General features: G+C 33.9%; 1 protein-coding gene across 3 annotated transcripts in view; it reads right to left on the bottom strand.

The window, feature by feature from the left end:
• CDH18 (cadherin 18) overlaps positions 1-25,132 on the bottom strand; it is a 603,216-nt gene that overhangs the window by 77,109 nt on the left and 500,975 nt on the right. For all 3 annotated transcript variants that reach the window (XM_039219788.1, XM_039219789.1, XM_039219790.1), the window contains exons 6-7: positions 15,018-15,205; positions 2,462-2,715 (exon numbers count right to left, since the gene is read on the bottom strand). In XM_039219788.1, the coding sequence (XP_039075719.1) occupies positions 2,462-2,715; positions 15,018-15,205 (442 nt within the window). The remainder of the gene's footprint in view (positions 1-2,461; positions 2,716-15,017; positions 15,206-25,132) is intronic.

Below are 25,132 nucleotides of genomic sequence, written 5' to 3'. Positions count from 1 at the left end.
TCTCATTTGACAACAAAACAATTTGACTTATATTTTCATCTGTTAGATAGTAATGACTATAATTAGGTTTATGCATATTATTTTATATACTTTGCCTATCCTGCAACTTCAAGCAATGCCCAGCTCTTGCTGTCAGTGTGACAGAGGGGCTATCTATGGACAAGGTATTATTTCTGTACTCACAGAGGGAAGAGGAGTGTTAAATATATAAATTAGTGCACAGAAAATTGTTTCTTTCCGTGCTTCGGTGCTGTGGGCATTTCTTTTTAAACTGAAGTAATAATGCTTATGTAAAAGGAAATTGAAACCCTTTATAAGCAATACATACATATCAAGGAGAACACTTACCATCATAGCTTTTGTTCAAAAAGATAATAAATAAAGAGTCTGAGAATAAGGACTTGATGGGAGAAAGTAGACAGATTTGTTAAAGATATCAAGCTCTCTAGGGTTTTAGGATTATCCAAGGTATAAATAAGAGGTACTTGATGTTACTTGTATATAACCTCTTGCATTTATCACACTTGTGGTAAGAAAGAAAAGAAAAAAGAAAAAATATTTTCTTGATCATGTAAGAAAAGCTTTAATGATCACTACTGCATGACATCCTACAATAAAAAAATATTATTTAGTGAGGTCTTCCTGACTGTGCTAAGTATTTTATATCAATTTCACTTAATTCTATCACATATTTATACAACATTATTATTCTTTGCTCATATATTTGAGACTCAGCAAGGTTCAATGACTAGAAGATCACATAGCTAGTAAATCAAGATGCCAGAATTCTCACCCTGGTCTATCTGTCTTCAGGAAGTAAGTACTTCTCAGGGCACCTAGGTGACTCAGTCAGTTGAATGTCTGACTTTGACTCAGGTCATGCATGATCTTGCCCTCCATGGATTTAAGCCCTGTGTCAGGCTCTGTACTGACAGCTCAGAGCCTGGAGCTTGCTTTAGATTCTGTCTCCCTTTCTCTCTGCCCCTCCCCTGCTTGGGGACACACGCACACACACACAAACACACACACATTCTCTCTTTCTCTCTCTCCCCCTCTCTCTCTAATTCAAACATTAATAAAAATAGAAGTACTTCTCTAAGTAGTACTCTATGCTGCCTTAGACAAATTAGCAGTTTTTGAGTGACTGTTAGGTGTGACTGTTTAGCATTTCATGCACATTGCTTCATGCATTCTTACAATAATTCCAACATATAGATGTTAATTTTCTTGTTTTACAGATAAGGGTAGAACATTTCCTATACACCCACAACTCTTGTGACAGAACCAGGAGTCAGAGATGAGTATTAGTCCCAAATCCTTGCTTTGTCCTGTAGCTGTATTTACCATCACTCAAGACACAAGATTCTCTAGCTTGTAGTTCAATACTACATAGCTTTTCTATTCAATTATGCTCACATCCATCAAGTTAAATGGAAAATGTAATCTGTTTGGTGAACAATATACAACTGACCCTTGACAAATGCAGGATTTAGAGACGTTGACCTCTTCTACCCACACACAGTTGAAAATCCACATATAACTTTTGACTCCCCAAAAACGTAATTACTAAGCCTACTGTTGACTGAAAACCTTATCAATAACATAGTCAATTAATGCATATTTCATATATTATATGTATTAGATACTGCATTCTTACAATAAAGTAACTAGGGAAAAGAAATTATTATTATGAAAATCACAAGGAATGGGACACCTGAGTGGCTGTTGGTTAAGCATCCAACTCTTTTTAAAAATTTTTTTTAATGTTTTTTATTTATTTCTGAGAGAGAGAGAGAGAGATTGGGAGAGAGACAGTGTGATCAGGGGAGGGTCAGAGAGAGAGAGAGACACAGAATCTGAAACAGGCTCCAGGCTCTGAGCTGGCTGTCAGCACAAAGCCCGACATAGGGCTCGAACCCACAAACCATGAGATCATGACCTGAGTGGAAGTTGGACGCCCAACCGACTGAGCCACCCAGGTGCCCCAAGCGTCCAACTCTTGATCTTGACTCAGGTCATGACCTCACAGTTCATGAGTTCAAGCCCCATATTGGGCTCTACACTGTTAGATGCTTAGGATTCTGTCTCTCCCTCTTGTGGCCCGTCCCCCCTCAAAATAAATAAATAAACTAAAAAACAAACAAAAAAGGAAAATCATAAGGAAGAGAAAATACATTTGCAGTATTATTATTTAAAAAAAATCCACGGACAAGTGGACCTCTGCAGTTCAAGGCCATGTTGTTCACGGGTTAACTGAACTCAAACTGATTAGCTACATGCATTCTAAATTTGACAGAAAGCCATCTGATACACTACTCAAAGAATCAATTAATTATAATTTAATTATCTTAATCAAAAATAGAATGGAAATAAAATATTTCACATTTTATTTTATTCATTTAACATTACTGCAAGAGGCAATAAAAATCTTTATGTGTCTAAAGATTAAAACATATCATACCTTACTAAGCTATTAGCAGTGTCGGGATCTTGTGCCAAAACTGTGCCAACAACAGTCCCAATCTTGGCATTTTCATAGACTTCCATGACGTAAGAAGGCATGGAAAACAGTGGTGGTTCATCTACATCCCCAACAATGATCTTCAGCATGGTAGCATCTTTGAAAGGACCCAAGTGAGAAAAGCGAAAATCAAGGTGTGTATTTGCTCCCTCTATGGTGAGAGTATATGACTTCTTTTTCTCATAGTTCAGTGGCTGTTGGGAAAAAAAAAAAAAAAATATATATATATATATATACATACATATATAAATAAGATTTCAAATATTATGAGAGCCATGCCATTTCAAACAAGCACTTTCCCCCCATTCTTTAAAACAAACATGGATAGATTTAAGTCAATCTCTTTCCATTTATCAGCAGACTATGAAGTTTGTCTTCACAACAACATTAAAAACAAAAATCATGAAAGCCCAAGTCTGAATCCACTGTAATTTTTCACAGCTATAAATAGGATATTAACTAGGAACAAAACCACATTTCCCAAAGGCAAACAAATACTGTCTTTTTGGAGACTCCCATTCTTAGCCTCTAGTAACTTCTCTCTTCTTCTCTTCAGTCTGCATTAGCCATCTTAAAAATATGTATTACTAATTTTTTGACTTTATAAAATAGAGTTCTGTTTTGCATTTAAACAATTTATGTTTTATTATTTATTTTTATCTATCATCATCTGACTTTCACCTTGGTGGTTTTAAACTTGGTCTTTTATCTTACAATCTGATAATTTTTAAGTTTTCAGTTTAACAATATTTCCTTTGAATCTTCTTAAGATATTTTACACAAACTTTTGAATCTTATTTTTATTGTTTAACTTATTTTTTTCTATTTTGATGCTATTACCATTTCATATATTTGCTTTGTGTTCATTTACTTCGATATATTTTTATGTTTTGATCTGCTTTTTTAAATTATAATCTTTTTTCTTAAGTTTATTTATTTTGAGAGAGAGCATGAACAGGGAAGGAGGAGGAGAAGGAAGAGGGGAGAGAGAGAGAGAGAGAGAGAGAGAGAGAGAGAGAGAAAATCCCAAGCAACCTCTGAGAGGTCAGCCTGCAGAGCACAATGTGGGGCTTGAACTCTCTAAACATTGAGATCATGACCTGAGCCAAAATCAAGAGTCTGATGGTCAATCGACTGAACCATCCTGGTGCCCAAAATAATAACCTTTTGTTGTTGTTGTTGTTTATACCATTTGTTTTTTTTAGTTTTGGGTCCACATCAATACTTTCTCATCATCTTTTTAGGGTTTTTTGTCTTTTATTTTAAAATCATCTGATATATATATATATATTTTTTTTTTCTTCTATTAATAATATAGGTCAGGAGTCATTAATTTACTTACAATGATGAATTTGCTCCAAGGAATATATGGTCTAACTTGGGACATAAAATAGTAAATAGACATTTATATCACTGTATATTTAATGCCTCAGGCATACTAGTATTATGAAAATAATAATGATACAAAATCAGATATGGGAGAACCTATAAGCAGCTATGTATTGTTTCTAAGAAGAAATATTTTTTCACCTAACTGAATGCAATGTGTTAGCCTTGATGGATGTAATAGACTCTATGACCTAAAATGAGCCCAGGTTTAGGATTAACAGTGTCAAAAGTTTTCAGGGTAATGTTAGCGCAAAGGATGCAGAGGTCAGCCATGATAGAGCCTGGTGAAGTATCTACTGATGCTAGTCTACCTGATTAATACCTGTGAGAAGAAACAGAGAATGTTTTCCCCCTATTTCTGCCACTGATTTTACACTAGGGTGCTTCAGTCTTGCAGTCTTCCTTCCGGGCAGTATATAAGAATGATTATCTCCTCTGGGGGAACTCAGATAGTTTCTTTTAGTCTAAGGGCCAAGGAGAAGCTGATTAGAAAGAGTGTCCTTAAAGAGATTTTTATAAACAGAATGATCAGTCCTACTGATGATTATTTCCTTTATCTCTTCTGAATTGCCTTGGAATATTGGCCTTCCAAGAGACTGAAGATACATAGAAGGAAAAACAACCATTTAATTACCAAATAAGATACTAAGAACCTAGAACCTGTCATACATCTCAGGGACATGGATGAAACTGGGTCATTGCAATAGTTTACAAGTTTTTATAAGACAAAATAAAAATGTAAAAAATCTTAAATACTCAAATTTTTAAAAGTAGGCAATATATCATATAAATACATGTATATATGATAAAATATTTTATATTTTAGATTTATATGTTGTTTTGGTTTTTTAAATCTTTTATTTATTTTTAAGTGTGGGGGTAAAGGCAGAGAGAGAGGTAGACACAAACTTGGAAGCAGGCTCCAGGCTCTGAGTTGTCAGCATGAGCCTGACAAGGGGTCTGAACTCATGAACTGTGAGATCATGATGTAAGCCAAAGTTGGGCGCTTAACCAACTGAGCCACCCAGACACTCCTAGATGTACATATTTAAAAGAAACATTAATTGGTTCTACAGTTTATGAATCCACCAGATGGGGGTCATTTCCTTCTGAGGGAATTTAAGTTACAAATAAATTGCCCTTTATCCTTCCTTGACCCCTTTCTCCTTAACATTATTAGTAAATTAGAATTTGTCTTTCACTAATTCGGTACATCTCATTCAATCTAAATAGTCTATCCTAGAAATGGTGCACATCTATCACCTATCAGGGATTGGGTAGGTGGATACGATCCCTGCTGGGCACAGAGAAGCATGGGATATCAGAATCTAGGTATCTGTTCATGGGAAGCAACACCCTTAGCAGATTTTAAATATGTTTAAATCAATGGAATATTTTATAGTCAACCTGCTACATCTGGTAAACTACAATGATTAAGGCTCTTGTCTTTGAGCTTCAGTGTTTGAGACATAAGACTAAAAGTAAAACAGGACAAAGCCCATAGGATTTGTTTACTGGAGATGCTTAATATCTCTTTTCCGCTAAAATACAGGATTTTAAAAGAGTCATCTTTATTTATTCATGTTGTAGGCTTTTGCATCTTTCTGACTCTCAATGAAATTTGTAAAGGTAATTTTGGCCACCTCTACACTATCGGATATTATTACCAAGTTGTGAATTTGATATGACAGGCATCTATTGGTTTGTTTTTAGCAGGTCCCTTGGCAACCTCTATTTCATTTATCTTAACACTAGCCTACCTACTGCTAAGGTACAGGCTGTTTATATGGGCACATGGTTTCATGCTTATGATTCTCTAATATATATTTAACTGCCTCAAGGCAAGGATACTCATTTTGTAGGAGTTATTTGCTGCGACTGGCAGATGGATGGATAGGGATCCAGCTAGAACCACTAAGGAATGAGAATATTATTTAAGAATGAGACAGGGATTTAGAAGCAAATAAATTAATGCAAACGGAAATATTTTAACAACCTTTATATAGAAAATCTGGCGGTGCTAAGTGGGGATTGTAGTATTATGTATAAAGTGTGTTAATTCTTTGTTTTGCATTAAAACAACAATAGTGCATAGATATTGGATTAGGATTATAATTATTCTTTTACCTACTCCAAATACTCATCACCCACACATTTTAAATATATCTTCCAGTAATTGCCTACTAATCATTTGTTCCTGGGAAACTATTTAAAACTCTGCCGGTGGGTTGTACTTTCCATAGTTACCAGATTTTTTTTTTTTTTTTTACATAGAAATAGTATATCAAAAACAGTATACCAGGAATGGTGAAATCTATTACCTAAAGCCTGGCTTTGATAAGAAGATACTGGAGGGAACATGATCAAAAGAAAGAAAATTTGCCCAGGCTATTGAGTTACCACAGAAAGCAAAAACATGAAATATCTGGCTGACATTTTTAAAACACAAAACATCCATTTCTGCTGCCTTAAAACAAAATAAAACAAAAACCAATACAGAATAACTCCATAAACATGAGGCATTGTATGAACTTGATAAAGGGCTTATATAACCAGACATTGTTCATGAGAATAAGAAAATGATTTTTTCCAATTATATATTAAAATGTCAACTGTCCATGCTTTTAGAGGTCTTTCTTGCTGTATTCTGAAAACATTGAACAGTGATTAAAATACTCAAGCTAAAGAAAAAAAATTAGGAAAGAGTTCTTCCATCTAGAGCTATCTGCAGACTTTGAAAAATAAGTCTTTGTTAATTTGCTCACTGATTATCTATTCCATAAATTTTGCCTCACCTAGATATTTGGTGTGGTGGATGGAGGTTTGTAATTTAAATATAGTTTATTTAATTTAACAAAATTGTGAAACTATTTCAACTTTCTATTTTTGATAATCTGTAAGTCTGGATTATCAATTTAGTTGTTTAATATTAGAAGTAGGTATGCATGAAACAAAGGTATTCTGTTGATTACTAATATAATATTTATGTTTAGGAAGAAATATTCCAGGAACACTATCAAATGTTTTTTTCATTTTTATAGAATTTACCTTGGGTTTATTTTCCTAGACAAGTTTAGTTGTGGTTCAAGCTCTGTAATTTATAAACACAATCTACCACATCAACTCATACTTAAAGAATGCAGTGATTTGTATTGTCAAATTTAGTAAATTAATATTATTTTTGATAGAGTATATGTCAGTAATGTAATTGCCACAAGTACAACATGTATATGTATTGACAATTCTCAACTTAAAAAACTTAAATGAGCTTTAATCACATGAATAATGCATGGCATACACAAAAGATAGTTCTACAGGATTTGATGTAAGATATTTGTCTTTCTAACTTCTAACCACCCAAACATTCCTGGGATAATTCCACTTGTGATGTGCTCTGTTTTACTGTAACAGTGCTGAAAAGGATTCTGTAGGTGTTCAGAAATGTGGTTGCTTTTAACATTTCGATTGGGTTATTAGGTTTTTGTGTTAATGCATTAATTTCTGAGGACTGCCATAACCACGTACCACAAAGTGGGTAGCCTGACACAACAGTTTATTCTTTCACAGTTCTGGGGGCAGAGTCTGAAACTGGGCTGGGCTGAGCTTTCTGTGGGCTTTAGGGAATATAATCTGTTCCCTGCCTGTCCCAAGTTCTGTGACTGCCCTGGCATTCCTGCAGAAAAAGGCACCCCCAGATCGGTTGAGAATTGAATTTACATTCACTCTAATCCAATCACTTGTACGATGAAATTCCAGGTTTGGTGTTCAGAAATTTAGCTTTGCAGCTGCGGACTATAAAGAGTTTTTGTTTGTTTGTTTTTCCCCAGGAAAGATAGATTTCAGATAACTCATGCCATAATTATATTGGATAGAGGATGTATTCCCTAATACAATATACCCTCCTTCATAAAGCTCAAAATTGTTTGCTTGTGATGTCCACTCTTAAAGGACAATGCAGTTAGATATGAAGCCACTGACTCACATTTATTTCACTTAGTATCATCTACATACTCCATGCATGCCTAAAAGTAATTTCCCATGCAAAGTTTTCCCTGACCCTCCTTCAGCTTTGAAAAATTGGCTCTTTTATCTGCAAACTCATAACAATTTAAGTAAACCTATACCATTAACATTTGACATCTTGTATTATAATAATTTTTTACATCTACTTCAGTTTAGCTAAGAAAAAGAATATCATCTAATTCATCTTCATATTTCAAGTATCTGGCATAACTTCTAGGACATGGTGAGTAATTAATAGCTCTTCCTCAATCTCAAACATAGCTGTATTTAGAGAACAGAAAAGTGCTATTACACAGTTTATGTTTGAAAGATGAAAATTTTTGTATTATTTCTAAAATATGACTCCTATATGTAACCTAACCAACTAATATATATTAAGTCACTTAACCATCACAGCACTTCCATGAGTTATAATTGTTTCCCATTTACAAATGAGAAAATCAAGGCACAGAAAAGTTAAACTTGCCAGGTCAATAGCCCATGAGCAGTATATATACGTGGGATTTGATTTCAGGCAGTGGGATTCTATACGTTGTGCCCTTAAGCACTATGCTAGATGGCCTGAAATCTGTAGCACATAAATAGTGTAATAAAACATTCCAATTCGGTGACTGAAGACAAACTGATTTTTGATGGAATATAATATCCTCACAATTAAAATATATATTCATGCATCTTTTCCAGCACTGCTTATAACACTGAAAATGAATTAATAACTTAATTAATTATAATTTCATTAATTCTGGCTACCGGAACTTTATAATTTCCTTAATTCACAGACATAGAGCTAAGAAACTCAAATCCTTTTCACACAAAATCCTCTGTCTCTTCTGCCCATGTCAGAAGACCTTATTCTGGTGTGATTTTAATGTCCTCAGCCACTGGGGTTTCTCTTAACTTCTCTGTAATTACTGCTCAATGTCCTCATGTAGTTCACTGTCAATGACTTGACTCCAATATTCATTTTAAATTTTCGTTTCCTAATTTCATCCTATTACTTCTAGTAATTACTTTTACATATCATTGCTCTCTCTAACTTATAAAATAATACTTTTCCCTCTTTAATATTAACACATTTTACATTACTATAGATAGTTATCATTCTCATCCATCACTTTCCAGCCAGCTCTACATATTTGGAACTTTTTAATTGTTCCTCATTAATCACATCTACTACTCATTAAATCACACTAGTATAGTCTTCCTCTGGACTTATATAACCATCATAGATAGAAAGATACTGAAAATAGCCTTTAACCAAGTTGCTCTATAAATCAATTCACTTTGGAGTTCAAGAAGTTCCTAAAAAATTTTTTTTTAAATAGAAGAGACTTCTTATTTATTTTTATTTTTTTAAATGTTTATTTATTTTGAGAGAGAGAGACACACAGACAGTGTGAGCGGGGAAGGGGGAGAGAGAGAGGAGAAAGAGAATCTTAGGCTCATGCTATCAGCACAGAGACTGGTGTGGGTCTCAAACTCAGGAAACCATGATGAGATCACGACCTAAGCCAAGAATGAGTCCAATGCTTAACCGACTGAGCCATCCAGATACCTCAAGAAGAGACTTCTTATGATCTTACCTTGGTCCAATTTCTATATTGCATTCTCATCCAGATTTTATAAGGCAACAATGGGGGATAATAATGAAATTGATACCAACATTTTAATATATGCAGATGTCATTTCAATCATACAAGAAAAAGGGGGGGTGAGGGGCAACTGGGTGGCTCAATTGGCTAAGCAACGGACTTCGGTTCAGGTCATGATCTCACAGTTCGTGGGTTTGAGCCCTGTGTCAGGCTCTGCACTAACAACTCAGAGCCTAGAGGTTGCTTCAATTCTCAGTCTCCCACTCCCTCTGTCCCGCTACCTCTCATGCTCTGTCTCTTTCTTTCTCTCTCAACAATTAATAAACACTTATTTTTTTTAATCATGTAAATAATGCCCAAAACCTGGACTTGTAACTGATACTATTATTAATTTTTGCTGACAAAAAGTGTATTTTAAATAATAATGTTATGCCACAAATCTAAGAAAAATGGCATGGATTTGAATAATGTTTCTTCAGCTAGGTTTTCTTATTATGCCATGGTTTGTGATCCTCGTCAAAGATCTTTCCTGGATGGTAGACATTCTGTGGAGATTAGAACACATGCACAAACTTTCTTGTTGTAAATGTCTCTGTGCAGAAGAGAGTACAGCTCATTCCATGTGGATAATTTCAAGAATATTGATATAAATAAATATTATGTGTTTGCTTGCAGTCACTGAAGACTGGAAAAAATAAATGGGAAATGTTTATTTCAAGTAACAAATACACATATATAATATAGATCAAGACATATACTATATATTATATTACTTATATTTTATACAGCATATATGTGTATATGTGTGTGAATTTCCATATATATGATAATTTACCAATAGTCCATGATATGAATAGCTTAATTCATGAGGAAGCTTCAACCCATTATCAATTTCCAACTGATATATTAAAGCATATTATAGACATATCCATGTAAAACCAGCCAATTCACACCCAAAGTAGATTCAACTGATAGCTATCACTTCATGGCCATGCCTATATTTGAGTATAAGAACAAAATTGTCCCAAAGCAGTCCTATGGCAAAAGTCATTTCAAATACAGTGATGGGTTTAACTGAATTGAAATGTGACTCCTCTCTTTACCTTCTGGTTCAACAGGAGAAATAGTTTCCAGATTATATATAACACCTTATAAGAATAAAAATAGCCGCTTGGAAGGTTTTTTTTTTTTTTTTTTAACAATAATATATCCAAATAGTTCATTAGAATTAGAAACCTAGTTCTAGGTTTTGTAAATAGTTCATTAGAATTTGAAACCTATTTCTTCTTTAAAAAACATGTGCTGATGCGTTTGCCTTTATGGCCATTTGCAATGGGTTGGAATGTCTTCTTTACCACACAATGTGGCTCAGAGCCCCAAAACTACAGTCCAATGGCAAGGAATATTCTGATTCTATCAGTCAATGCAAGGTAAAGGAATAATAAAGAAAAATTCAATAAACATATTCCACTAAACAGTCAAAAATATGATTATTTGGCATAGACCTAGTATGGTTATAATTGAACATATTTCATACTTTTTTCTCTTAGGATTAACTTAAACTTGAAAAACAATTATAACTTTATGTTTTTCTATGGTCCATTTCAAATCATTTATTAAATAAAATAATAGCAATCTTTTTTCACACTGAACACTATGAAGATTTAAAAAAATACAAAGTTTCCAAAAATATCGAAGTTTCCAAAATACTATTTAACAAGTATTGCTGACAGAAATACATTTATACCACACATAGATGTATGTCTATGGCAATTATCAGTGCATTCATAGTGAATTAATTAGAATAAGTCTTCCTACTCTATCTGATCTTGCAGATTTAAGAGAGATATAGAATTGCTATGGTTTCTACAGTGAGAAATCAATGAAATATCTATTATATATAAAATAGAAAAGATAATCCAAAGATGGATATTTATGACTGATATATACCTAAGAATGTTGTACTACAAAGATATTAAGCTTGAACTTTGCAAAAAAAAAATATTTTAGAGAGGAAGGAAAGGGAAGCAAATTACTAAAAAACATTGAATGACAGCATGCATGTGTGATATAATATACACAGAATATTTCATTTTCTGCATGCTTATATGTGAATTGGATAACATTGAATAAAGGAGAGCAAAATAATTATCACATGCAGTGGTCTGAAAAGTGTAATTAAAAGTTGGTGCAAACAGGAAAAAAAGGAAGACAAGAAGAAAGTAGAAATTGAGGTATACTGCAATAATTAGGCAGACACAGCATAGATCACAAGTTTTATCTTATTTTATATATTTTTAATCACCTTGTAAAATGCTTACATAAGTCAACAGCAGATTCAAAGACTTGAGACGATGCCATGGATCTCTCAATGTCAGGACCCAAACTTACATTTCCTCTGATAGTAAAGATCGTATTTTCCGACACTGTCCACTGACTTAAAGACCAAGTTTAAGATTTTTTTTTTTTTTGGCTTAAAACAATAGACAACATATATGATTTTTAAGTACACCCAAAGAAAGAAAATAATACAGATGGTTTTTGCTGAAAGTCAGGAGAACAAATAGGGTTGGATACTTGAATTAAAAGACTGATAATAAAAAGGAACAAGTACCATACAGAGTGCAAATTGATAGGAAGACCGCAAGAAGAGCATCTGAGCAAGGCCGCTAAGAAGCACACATCCCTAGCTACAGAGGTTTATGGCAGCGGAATGAGTGCATAGACTTGCGTTCATCCTTACCTTTTTCCCCCTTTCCACCCAGTCAGGCTCCATTAAACAATGAATGAAAGTTGTCAAAGTGTATTTACAATGTACCACACCGTGGACCAGTGAATTCGACTTGGCAATTTTCTGATAAAGGGATGATACGGCCAGGAATGAGCAGATGCTCTGCGAACTGATTTAGAAAGCAGCGCTGATTTTGATCTTTGGGAAGATTAGCAGTTCTGACTTGCTGGCCAAGGTGAGCTGCCTTACAGATTAAATAAGAAACAGGTTTTAAAGGACTGTCTTATTCATTTCCTGCCATCTGAATCAGTACCTCTTAAAGGTAAAAAAGGTAAAAAACACTTAGTTACACAGGCTGTTTTTCATTTTGTAATTTTTTATAATATGCAGAATATGGCAATGAAATAAATTGGGTTAATAATCTTAATCTGGGGCACCTGGGTGGTTCAGTTGGTTGAGCGTTGGACTTCGGGTCAAGTCATGTTTTCACCCTTGATGAGTTCGAGTTCTGTGTTGGGCTCTGAGGTGTTAGCCTGCGTCAGATTCTGTTTCCCTCCCTGCCCCTACCCTGCTCATACTCTGTGTCTGTCTCTCTCAAAAATAAACAAACATTTTTTAAAAATCTTAATTTGAAAGATCAAAGAATTAGAGGAATGTAAACATTAATACATCTTGAAGGAAGTATAGACTACATTACAACATCAATTCATGGAAAAAAGTGAAAGGATTATTTTGAGTAGATCATCAGTATCAGTACCATTTGCACAATTGAAACGATTCTCATCTTGAAAAACAACTGTCGCGTGTGTGCAATGAAGTGTGGAATAAAGAATGTTATTTAAATATATGTGCACACATATGCACATAAACTACTTTGTCTTTGTTTTGCACAAACATCATCAAATTAATTGAGGCCACACACGGTGGTAAAATCCCTAGAGTTATTAATTGCATAGTATATACTTGTATTTCAGATCCTGTATATATTCAAACCATCCATCACCTTCACATTTTGCAAATATGCTGCAACTTCCTCCTTTATGAAGGCCTAGTGCTCAATTAGCAAGAATTGCTCTCCTCCTCAGCTGCCCCCACACCAGCTGGATCATCGCAATCTTTACAACCATTCATTTAGCACTCCTGTTTGATTTTCTCAGGGAAGGGGGCAAAGCATCTCGGGTTGTTTCTTTCCACCCTCAATCAAGATCCTACACAGGGTCATATCTACCCCAATCTATCTTTTTAAATCAGTTATCCTCTCTTTACCATCCTAAGTCTCTTGTCTCTATTGACCTTTTACACATCTGCATAGAAGACATACATTCAGTCGCTCAACTTGCAGTTAAAATCCTCCTTTTATCATGTACTCATTGATTTGCTTTATAACATTTCTCATTACAATCTAAGGAAAGAAAGATTAAAATGACAAAGCATTTTAGGTGAAGACATCAATATTTTACATAGTCTAGTGCTAAATACTGTTTTGTAAGTGTTTACACACTCTGAATTCCATTTTGCCGGGATGCCTTCATGGCTCAGTCAGTTAAGTGTCGGATTCTTGATCTTGGCTGAGGTCATGATCTCACAGTTCATGAGATCAAGCCCTGTGTCAGACTCTGGACTGACTGGATGTCTGCTTGGGATTTTCTTTCCTTCTCTCTCTCTGCCCCTCCCCCACTGAATTTCCCTCTTTCTCTCTCTCTCCCTCAAAAATAAATAAAATTAAAAAAAATTCTACTTTGTGGCTCCCTCTTTGTAGCATCTAAAAAAAAACCCCTCAATTTTAGCCAATATAAAATTATATGTATTGGGTGAATTAATAAAATTTATACAGTTCAAGTAGAAAAGTATATACAAAACACGCAAATAAAATAATTATGCAGTTAGATGACAGAAAGATAGATAGATAGATAGACAGATAGATAGATAGATAGATTCACCTCAATACCTACAGTAGCATGTCAGAATAAAATTTCTCAACCTATGTTATGAACCTATTCTACAGTAGAATCATCTAGAGTACTGATAAAAAAGGCGAATTCCTTTTTATCTAGTCTTTCTGAGTCAAAATAGATGAAGACAAAGCCCTGGGATCTGAATGTTACTAGGTTTCCAAGCTAAAATCATTCAATATCAAAAGACTAAGTCACATTGCAGTAGGAGTTATATTTAAATCTTTCTTTGCTAATATCTGTGTTTTTTCATTTTTACAATGACATAAACATAATGTACTCTTAGAAGTAAAAAGTAATAAATAGATTTAGTCCAATGACAAATTCTTTACAATAAAAAAGAGTCAGGGAGAAGGATAATGGTTCTACTAAAGCTGTCTTGATGAATCCATGACTGGCAAACAAAACCCCGTATTATATTGAATGTTAGCTAACATGGTGAAGATTTTTACATTAGTTGGAAATGTTTCTTAATGCTACTTAAATTAGTGCAACATAAAATAATTAATATTTATGCATTAATAGAGCAGTAATAGAACTGGAATTCACGATAAATCTGTTATCTGAAAACAAAGATGGGGGCACATTCATGGTACATTCTACATCAGATCTTCCCATTATATATATTTATTTTTCTAAGAAAAGATCCAAAAAGTCAGACATAGCCATAATTAAAATGTAATCACATCTTCAAAAGGAAATATGTTAGCATTTTAACGACTTGACAATATGGATTATTCATACCATTATGGATCATTCATGGAAAAATGGGTGAATTGACTAAATCAGAGAAAGTATGCTCTTTTTACCTTCTTTAAAGAAAGGATCCCTTCTCTGGTCTCTTTGTCAGTGGAGATGGAGAATATCCCAATACCATCACCATTAATGATGGAGTAGGTCATGTCAGCATTTGAACCAGTGTCTGCATCATTTGCTTTGATTTTCCCAACAGCTGACCCAACTTGAGCTGACTCAGGAACATAAAGCTGATAGTGCTCTGAAAAATATTTCATATTAAAATTTTCTGATGGTAATAGGTTCATAAAAAAGTAGCTTCATAAGAAAAATAAATTAAACTTGTTAGGCCACATATTCAAACAAACATTGTATTAAGTAGTATATAAAATGGATGTGTTTTTATGTTTTAAATATCAGTAAATTGCTTAGTAGTGAAATACTAGATTTACATAAACTTTAACATATATGTAAAAAAAACCTACATTAAAAAATTTGTAGATATCTTAATAAAAATATTTTATTAGCTCTACATCCATAGGAAACTGAATAAAAGATAAGGGAGGTCTAATTTGCTTCTTATGTTGAGCAAAACTAAATTAGTCAAGTATTAACGTAATCCCCAAAGCATTTCTCCTCTATATAGCATGCAAAATTAAAATATAAGAGTGTATAAACTTGTAATTCAAAGTGAAAACAGAGAAAACAATATAATGTACCCGTAAGTACGATTATTATTATGATCAACAAAGTTAAGTTTAATGAAATGTAAAAGCCATGACAAAGAGAGACAGTAAATGTATTTATGCATTTAATTTCCATGTATTCCTGGTCAGCTTCTAAAAAGAATTTAAAGTGGTTTTATAATAAAGTTATAAATAAAATAATTAAAATAAAAATGACTAATTTAAAGAATGAAAAAGATGAATATAATGACTACATAGGATGATGCTTTATTTGTCATTGAATTAATTATTACATGCAGATCCTGTAGTCAAAAACATTAAAACACTATTGACTCTATAAATCTCATGATCTGATATGCAGTAATATATTTGTCAGTATGTTCTTATACTGAATATATACACTGATAATTTTTTTAAATTTCAAAGTTTGTCCTGATACTACATTCCTTCAGAAAGAGCTCATAGTACTCTCTTCAAAGAAACTTATAAAATAGATATTAAGAAACTTAATGGTCGCATCATTACCAATTGTTTTATTGACAAGTTAGAAACATATCTATTAAAACAATATATTTGTTATAGCAAATCTCAAATAGCAATACAAATGATGGAAACCTTAAATTAAAATGTAATTGTATAAAAGACTTTCAACCAAGACTAAATTAATGGTGTTTAACATTATGCATGGACTTAATCAGACTATACAGACAAGTGAATGCGGAGCCTGTATGAAAATCATTTTCCTGAACCAATGTTTTGTTAGTTATGGTGTGATAATATTTTTTCAAGTTAATATATCTGGTAAAGGTGTGTAGTAGTCTAATTGGCTTCTAAAGATACAACTGTTTGTTTTAAAGTGCTATATGATTTATGTGTCTATGTTTATTCAAAATTCAACAAACTTTTTTTCCCAGTTCTCTTCTATAAAAATTTGAGAGGCTACCTGACATTTTTTAGTTCAATAGTCCTCACCGACTTAACATTTCCTGGGTAGACCACCCTCTTCCATGAAATGCATGATCCTCTGACCTTCATCATGTGTTTTTATCAGGATCTGTCATATTGCTGAACAGTCTATCTGTTCTGACATATTTAATTGATCTGCAAAGAGCATGAGACCCAAATTCCTACAGGACTTTACCTCTCTACTTGGAGTTGACTTGTGAAAGGGTAGGCAGGTGAGTCACAATGATCCAAAAAGGATACATTCCATAAAATGTGAGAACTGGAATGAGGAAAGACCTTTAGTCTCTCTTTGGTGGCAAAGCTATGAAATGTTGGAAGGGGTTTCTGACAATAGTCACTTTTCCAAAATTCATGTTGAAGTTCCTAATCTCAGTACAAATTCAGTATCAGAAGGAAGCCATAATAATTTTCAGACTTTGTAAACACCATAATGTTCCTAGGTAGTTATATAAAATAGGGCACAATTCTATTAAAAAATTAGAGACAAAATTTGGAATTCATCTCCTAATTTTTTTTTCTGAGATAGAAAGGCTAGAAAGTCAAGTTCCTAGTTGCTAAGGTCTCTAAATAGCAGCTTAACTTACCACAATTCTTTAAGCCTCCCAAAAGACTTTCAACCAGTTAAAACTGGGATGTATACTTACAAACAAAAGAAGTCTTAGTTCACAGAAATAAATAAGCCAATCACATAATTATTATGGTAGTAGTACTACAAAGCACGTTGTTTTTACAAAGAAAATTACAAAAAGTTGTATAAGGTAGTCATAAAAGACTCGTCCCAGAAAACATTTAGGCTGTGTTTCATAAGAGAAAGCATGTCCGTGGAAGAAGATCAAAGGGTCAGAGGAAGAACTGATACTTGTTGATACATTCTAAGCCCTGCAAGCATAGCATCTTCACCATTCATGATGCTCCATTAGGTAAATTATAGTGTATTAAGATTAATATTTCAATATTTATTATTTCCACATAGCTGAGAATTTGTGAGTTGTAAACAGTACTTAAAATGTCTCCTAATAACTAGAAAATAGCTGATAGATAAGATTTATTCAGAAGTCAGAAAGTGTTTAGAAAATTTTTTTAGAACTTCTAAGGACTATGTAAATAGCCAGGTACCTAAAAAATACTTTAAATTTCAGGACAATAATTATGGTGAGTTTCTTTAGAGAAAAATAAGCAACACAGTTTCACTGAGGTGCAACTGGCATACAAAGACCTATACATATTTACTGTGTACAGTTCCATGGGTATAAATATAGGCAAACACTGGCAATAGCATCAGCAAAATCAAGTTATTAAACATATTCAACATCTCCATATTTTCTTGTGTCTTCTGCTTTTGTTTTATTTTGTGTTTGTGGTAAAAATACTGAACATGAGGTCTACTCTATGAACACATTTTGAAGTGCACAAATTGTATTGTAAATTTACCTATTGTAAAGTAAAGGTACTATGTGGCATGACAGATCTCCACAACTTATTCATCCATCATTAGGGAAATTGTATGCCCATTGAAAAACAATTTCTCATTCCCTTCAGCCTCCTGCCTTTGACAATCACTATACAATTCAATGACCTTTGGATGGACATGATAATAAAGATCATAAAGAATATAAACAATAGACTTGCCAGGAATTAAATAATTTAAAAAAATCTTAAAGGTCTTTGGGACCAGGATCCTTCTAAAGAGCCTAATGTATATTTAAACCTTAGGTGTTTTATTAATATTTGTGTTTAACATAGACATTAACATTCATATGCACATTTGTAACTTTAACCCAATATAATATCTTTATGTGTCACATGTTTAGTATAGTGTGATTAACCATGGGAGGAAATATATTGAATTATCCTAAAATAAGAAAAAACATCAGACAAACCTTACTCTAAATATTAATTCTAAAAAAATGCAAATACCACTCTTAAAGACATGTAACATATGAAATTATGTTTACGAATTCTAAAAACTGAGAGCCAATAGTCCATAAATAATTATATATTATCTTTAAATAATAATAATTGCATATAAACCTCCATTTACCTGTTATTTATGAGAACTTGCATTCCTTATAGACTTAAAGAACACCTGGAAGAAACTTTAAAGGGTATGATTCAAAATGTAAATGTTTGGGGCGCCTGGGTGGCTTAGTCGGTTAAGCGTCCGACTTTCGCTTAGGTCATGACCTCGCGGTTCATGGGTTTGAGCCCCATGCCGGGCTCTGTGCTGACTGCCAGCTCAGAGCCTGGAGCCTGTTTCAGTCTGTGACTCCCTCTCTCTCTCACCCTCCCCTGCTTACGCTGTCTCTCTCTCTCTCTCTCTTAGAAATAAATAAAAAATTTTTAAAAAATGTAAATGTTTGACTAACAGCCTGAGCTATGGCATTGCTATATACAATATGGCTCAGTTGATAGAGTCAGTTTACTATTAAGGAAAAAAATTCACTTTTATCTAAATAAGATTAAAAAAGGTCATAACTCCTAGAATTTTGGAATACATGGTGAATGACCTTTTGCCTTTCATATTATTTTTTCTCTGTAATTACTCCCTCTGGGGAAAAAAAAATACCCATCTTGGATAATTTATAGCACAGTCTAATCAGCACTTCTGTGGTTGCCAAAATATCCCTCAGAGTGCTCTGCGCAAGTTCACCAAAAGGTTATACACTGTGTAACATTATACGTTTCTAAGAGGATGAAAAAGGTTTGAAAAACCCTGCTAAGGCTGCACTTTCACACATGCATATAAGCACACACATGGTATGTATGTGTATACAAACACATATTAATTATATGTATGTATATCTGCATTCCATTTATGTATCAGTGAGAGAGAGAGAGATCGTGCATTCAATTCTGGAAAATACATAATTGGATTTATAATGACATAGGCAAATTTAAAACAACAACTTGTACTTATCATATATATATATGACATATATCTATATATATATCCACAATGTACTTGTACATTTTATTTTATTTATTTATTTATTTTTAATTTTTTAATGTTTTATTTATTTCTAGGAGAGAGAGAGAGAGAGAGACAGCGTGAGCAGGGGAGGGTCAGAGAGAGAGGGAGTCACAGACTGAAACAGCCTCCAGGCTCTGAGCTGGCAGTCAGCACAGAGCCCGACGCGGGGCTCGAACCCACGAACCGCGAGATCATGACCTAAGCGAAAGTCGGACGTTCAACCGACTAAGCCACCCAGGCGCCCCATATACTTGTACATTTTAACTAAATTATGTAAAAAAAACCCAAGTCATGTAATATACGCAGTTTTTAAAATTAATTTTTTGAAATTTTATTTATTGAGAGAGAGAGAGAGAGTGCACCATGGAGGGGCAGGGAAAGAGGGAGAGAGAGAATCCCAGGCCAAGTAGGCTTCGTACCATCAGCCCAGAGCCCAACATGGGGCTCTGTCTCACTAACCGTGATATTATGGCCTGAGACATTTAACTGACTGAGCCACCCAGGCACCTCTCAATATATGTTTTTAAGTGATTTTAATGTTTATTTATTTGAGAGAGAGACAGACAGAGAGAGACAGAGTGTGAGTGGGGGAGGAGCAAAGAGAGAGGGTCTAAGAATCTGAAGCAGCTCCAGGCTCTAAGCTGTCAGCACAGAGCCCAATGCAGGACTCAAACCCATAAACTGTGAGATCATGACCTGAACCAAAGTTGGAAGCTTAACCAACTCAACCACCCAGGAGCCCCACTCAATATATGTTTTTAAAATGCAGGAATTTATTTTTTCAAATTCTTTAGTAAGTAAAGCAGTCATTGGGGGCACTTAGATGGCTTAGTCAGTTTAAGAGTCTGAATCTTGGTTTTGGCTCAGGTCACGATCTCACGGTTCAAGGGCTAGAGACTCAAATAGGCCTCCACACTGGCAGCTTGGAGCCTGCTTGGGATTCTCTTTGCCCCTCACACCCCTTCCCTACTCACACATGCATGCTCTCTCAAAATAAATACATTAAAAAAAAAAAAGAGTAAATCAATCATTTTATTGTTTTACAAATAGCTCTGCTTTTATAAAATATAATTACATCTAATAATTGTGCAGCCCCAGTACACTAATAGTAAAAACCTTGGTTATATTTACATGAGCTACAACAAAACAGCCTTAGCTGTTGTTTTAATAGTCACCAACTATGGAAAGATACTCTACCTGAGTGTAAAATTGTGTAATACAAAAATATCCCCCAAACCAGCCAATGTATCCACATTCATACCATTATATACTGTGAGGAGATGGGGATATAGTTCAGCAGAAAAGAAAACTACAGTCAGCCACTGATTTCATGCTGTTAGGTGAGCTCTTTTCTTTCACTCCCAACTTTAATATTTTGGTCTTTATAATAAGTTTGTCAAGATATGTTTTGTTCTGGATATTGTTTTAATATTAAAAACATGTTGAGATGCTTTAATCTGAATCCTGAATCTTTTTTTCTAATCATAAAAGTTTTCTTTCAAGACACTTATTTTTTGTTATTTAAATTTTTTTTTTTTTAATTTTAAAGAAGGTGAAAGAGGGCTTCCATACAAGTGGGGGAAATGGGCACAAGGAGAGAGAAAAAAGAATCCCAACCAGGCTCCATGCTGAGGGCTCCATCCCATGACCTTGAGATCATGACCTGAGCCAAAATCAAGAGTCAGATGCTCAAACGCCTGAACCACACAGGCACCTCTATATTTTGATGGTATTGAAGGGATATTTACACATCATAGTTTCACTCCTTGTCCCACCCACATGTCTCTCTCTTTGTTTGCTGTGTACAGATTTTTATTTTTCTCTATTTTAATATCAGTTTTTAATATTGGTTCTTTTGACATTCATCGCTTCCAAGACTGATCTTAAGCATTTTCACTTTTGTAGGACTCTTAGTTGATATATCATATCTCCTTTTACACATTATCATGGTATCTCTTTTTGTTTTTAATTATTTCAACAAAAATATATTTACATCAGAAATTTCAAGCATTTGTTTTCTATTATATGGAAGTTATTTTTGTTTCTATTCTATCAAAAATTCTAAGTGGGTCTAAAAAGAAAATTGAGTGTTTATAGTTGGTTTATCCCCAGACTCTGTAAAGATGACTTTCTCTTTCATTGCAATAATTTCATATGCTCCTATCATTTTTGATTTTGATACACAAGTTTTCGAAGCCTTCTAATAAGTTATATGTATAATTATGATATGTTTTTAGAATACCAGATAACTTGTCAATTCTCTATGCTTATACCTTTTGCTTATAATAACTTAATGTGTATCTAGTAACATTGATCATTTTATGTTTAATGTATTTGTTTTTTGAATCTTTCCCACTTCTAATACCATGAAATAATCTTATTTACTTTCAATGCATAAACGGCACATAAATCAGAGTCAAAACGTAAAGCTTCAGAATGCCAATTTATCTCCTTTCACACTGATGGGCAACAGCACCAGGGCCTTCCATTTTCTAATATACTGTGCACACGCCCCGGGTCCCAGGGTACACATGAGTGTGCTTCCTAAGTGCTCTGTGAAATTCACTACATCTATTTGTTAAGCCAAATGGATGTTGATATCTCTTCTTTCTGCCCCATTCCATTTTTTTTTCTTTAAAAGTTCTTCATTATTCATGAAATTGTACTTCCCCATATGAAATTTTGGGTCAGCCAAGGTTTGTCAGCCTGTTCAGTAAATGTCATTTACCTCATGCTGGCATAATTTCAAGTACTGTGAAAATGGTAAACAAAACAGACAAAATCCATTGTTCTTATAAAGTGTACATTGTTATGAGGGATAGAGAAAATAGGCAAAATACGTGATAAAATATATACTATATTACACATGAGTATTCTAAAAATAACAGATGTAGCATGTTTATCAGTCAGTTGTGTATGTGTCAATTAATCACCAAAATATCTCAGTAACTTAAAACAGCAAATATTTAATTCTATCTTACATTATATGAAAAGTATGAATATTAAAAAAATAAATACAAAAACCAGTTTCTATGTTTTGTCTTCATCAGGTCTTTGATAATCCATAATCCTAATGAGGGACTGGCTTTAAAAACTTTCAAAGGGTTTTAACAAACTTCCCCAACATTTGAATTAGGCTTGAATTAATCTCTGACAAATTAGGCTTGTTTATTTAGTATGTTATGTTCTGGTATAAGGTCATCACTTGATATTCTGATTATTCAAGTGTTGTGTGTCACAAAAATAACTGACTTTCCTTGTCAATTGCATTATAATGAACTCTCAAATCTTTAACCATTCAATTTTTGTGTCTTTTGTCATTTACAATTACCATTCTGGATGCTCTTGAGAAACATATCCATCTTCAAGGAGATTCATGAAAAGGACTTTTAATAAATACAGGATTTTGATATCTTTAAAATCCTAAAACTAAAATGGGTAAGAAATTTTCAGAACTAACCCAAAAGGCTACATTAAACCTAATTAAGATTTAATAACATGGAATTAAATGAATTGAGAAGATCATTTATTTTTTTTTATTTTTTAATCTTTATTTTTGAGAGAAAGAGACAAAATGTGAGTGGGGGAGGAGCAGAGAAAGAGGGAGACACAGAATCTGAAGCAGGTTGCAGGCTCTGAGCTGTCAGCATAGAGCCCAACGCAGGGCTTGAACTCATGAACAGTAGCAAAAAGCCGTGCTTAAGTGACTGAGCCACCCAGGTACCCTAAATTGAGGAAGATGATTACAGTTTTAGTGACTCTTGTTGATTCTCTAATGTTTGCTCCTTCAGATTAAGGAAATTTTCTCTTAAGACATCTATGATATTAAAAACTGTGATAAAGTATTGAATTGTGAACAAACTGAAGCATTTAACTTTACTCCCTACCAGAGCCCTCTGAAATTCAAAAAGTGTCAACAAGTATTCTTTCTTTCATGACAATCTATTTATTTCCTAAGTTCAATAAGAATCTGTTCTCCTTATAATAATATATCACTGGAAACATTGATTGGTAATTTTACCAAGTCTTCGACTTGAATGTCATATTTGAGAGAGATATGCATAGACTCAGTTGTGACCAGTTAGCTTTAAGGAATGAAGGTTACCTTTATGAAACATGGAGCTATAAAGCCCCTTGGAAGTGTTGCCTTGATCCTTGCTTACAAAGCTCCCAGAACCCTTACTAGGTGAGGGTACTTTCCAGGTATTTACCAGGTGAGGGCACTTTCTGGCAGGTGCAGAAACCTTAGGATATTTTGGGGACCTCGAGAAGAGAAATTCACCCAAATCTATAGGTAGTGCAGGTATGTCTGATGGTATTTGGATTGGCTTCTGGCCTAGAGAGGCAACTAAAAGTTCAATCAAGAGTTTCCTTATAAAACATTCAAGCAAACAAATTTTTAAAAATCTATATTGCTGAGCTTATACAAATAATTAGGTCAAGATTTCTGAAACTGAACTTGTTTTACAAACAAATTAGTCTTGATTTTACTATCTCTGGAATTGATGGTAATTATATAGAGAAAAATTGTATCTCAGTAACACACCTTTGGGGATGTTAAATTCTAATTCTGATTGTCTTTGAACTATAGTCTGTCTAAGCTAGACTACTTGAGGTAAACTTCAGAGAAATTGCCACAATAGCATATGTGTAGAGAATCTTCATGCTTTTTAATAACAGGGATAATAACAGGACCCATGGGCATAGGATTATTCGAATAGCTGGAAATTCGAATTGTTGGGACGGATTTCCCAACAATTGCACAACTTAGCTATCACTTTGACCAATTCTGTATGTCTGAGATGATAAAATCACTCCTTAAAAGATGAAGCATACCCCCACTCCTTAGGGTTAACTATGGGCTTATGGAAATAATGAATGGCCTCATTTTCCTTATAATTGTATTAGACGATGCACTTGGGGATGCCCATATCCCCAGACCTCTTCTCCCACATGCCAGTGATTCCTCATGGTTAGGATATTGTTAAGTTTAGGCATCAAAGAAAGATGGCTTCTTGATGGTCATCTCCCTTAGCCTTTTTTTTTTTTTTTTTGTCCTTGGAACTACCTCTTTTGATATAAAATTGCAAATAGAGACTTTAGCCAAGCATACTGTGTCCATCTTTAACTAAGCTCGACATGCAGTTAGCCACAAATTCAAAAAGTAGCCCTCCAAAACCAAACGGTCCTTAATATCTTGGTTGCAGCTCAAGGAAGAACCTATGCTTTATTAAAAGAGAGTAATGTATATACTCCAGATTACCACAGAAATGTGACTAGTTTACTAGATGGCATAAATATTCAAATTGGGACTTAAGATAATCTCTTTTTCCTTTAATGATTGATTAAATTCCTGGACTGGAGGAGGATTTTGGTCAACTATCAAAGGACTCTTATTTGAGCAACTTTTATTCTAATTATATTTTGCTGTTTTCTCCCATGTTTCTCCACCTGGTCCTGAGACTCTGGTACTGTAACTTCAATCTGACACATGATCCTTTCTATTTGGGAAGATCCACATATACTGTCTACCTTGGATTAGCTTCCTTTGCCTTTCTTAACTCCT

The sequence above is a fragment of the Hyaena hyaena genome, unplaced genomic scaffold (assembly GCF_003009895.1).
Source record: "Hyaena hyaena isolate Hyena2069 unplaced genomic scaffold, ASM300989v1 scaffold_843, whole genome shotgun sequence".
Lineage (NCBI taxonomy): Eukaryota > Metazoa > Chordata > Mammalia > Carnivora > Hyaenidae > Hyaena > Hyaena hyaena.
Note: the sequence above shows the minus strand (reverse complement) of the source record. Positions and strands in the feature narration are given on the sequence as shown.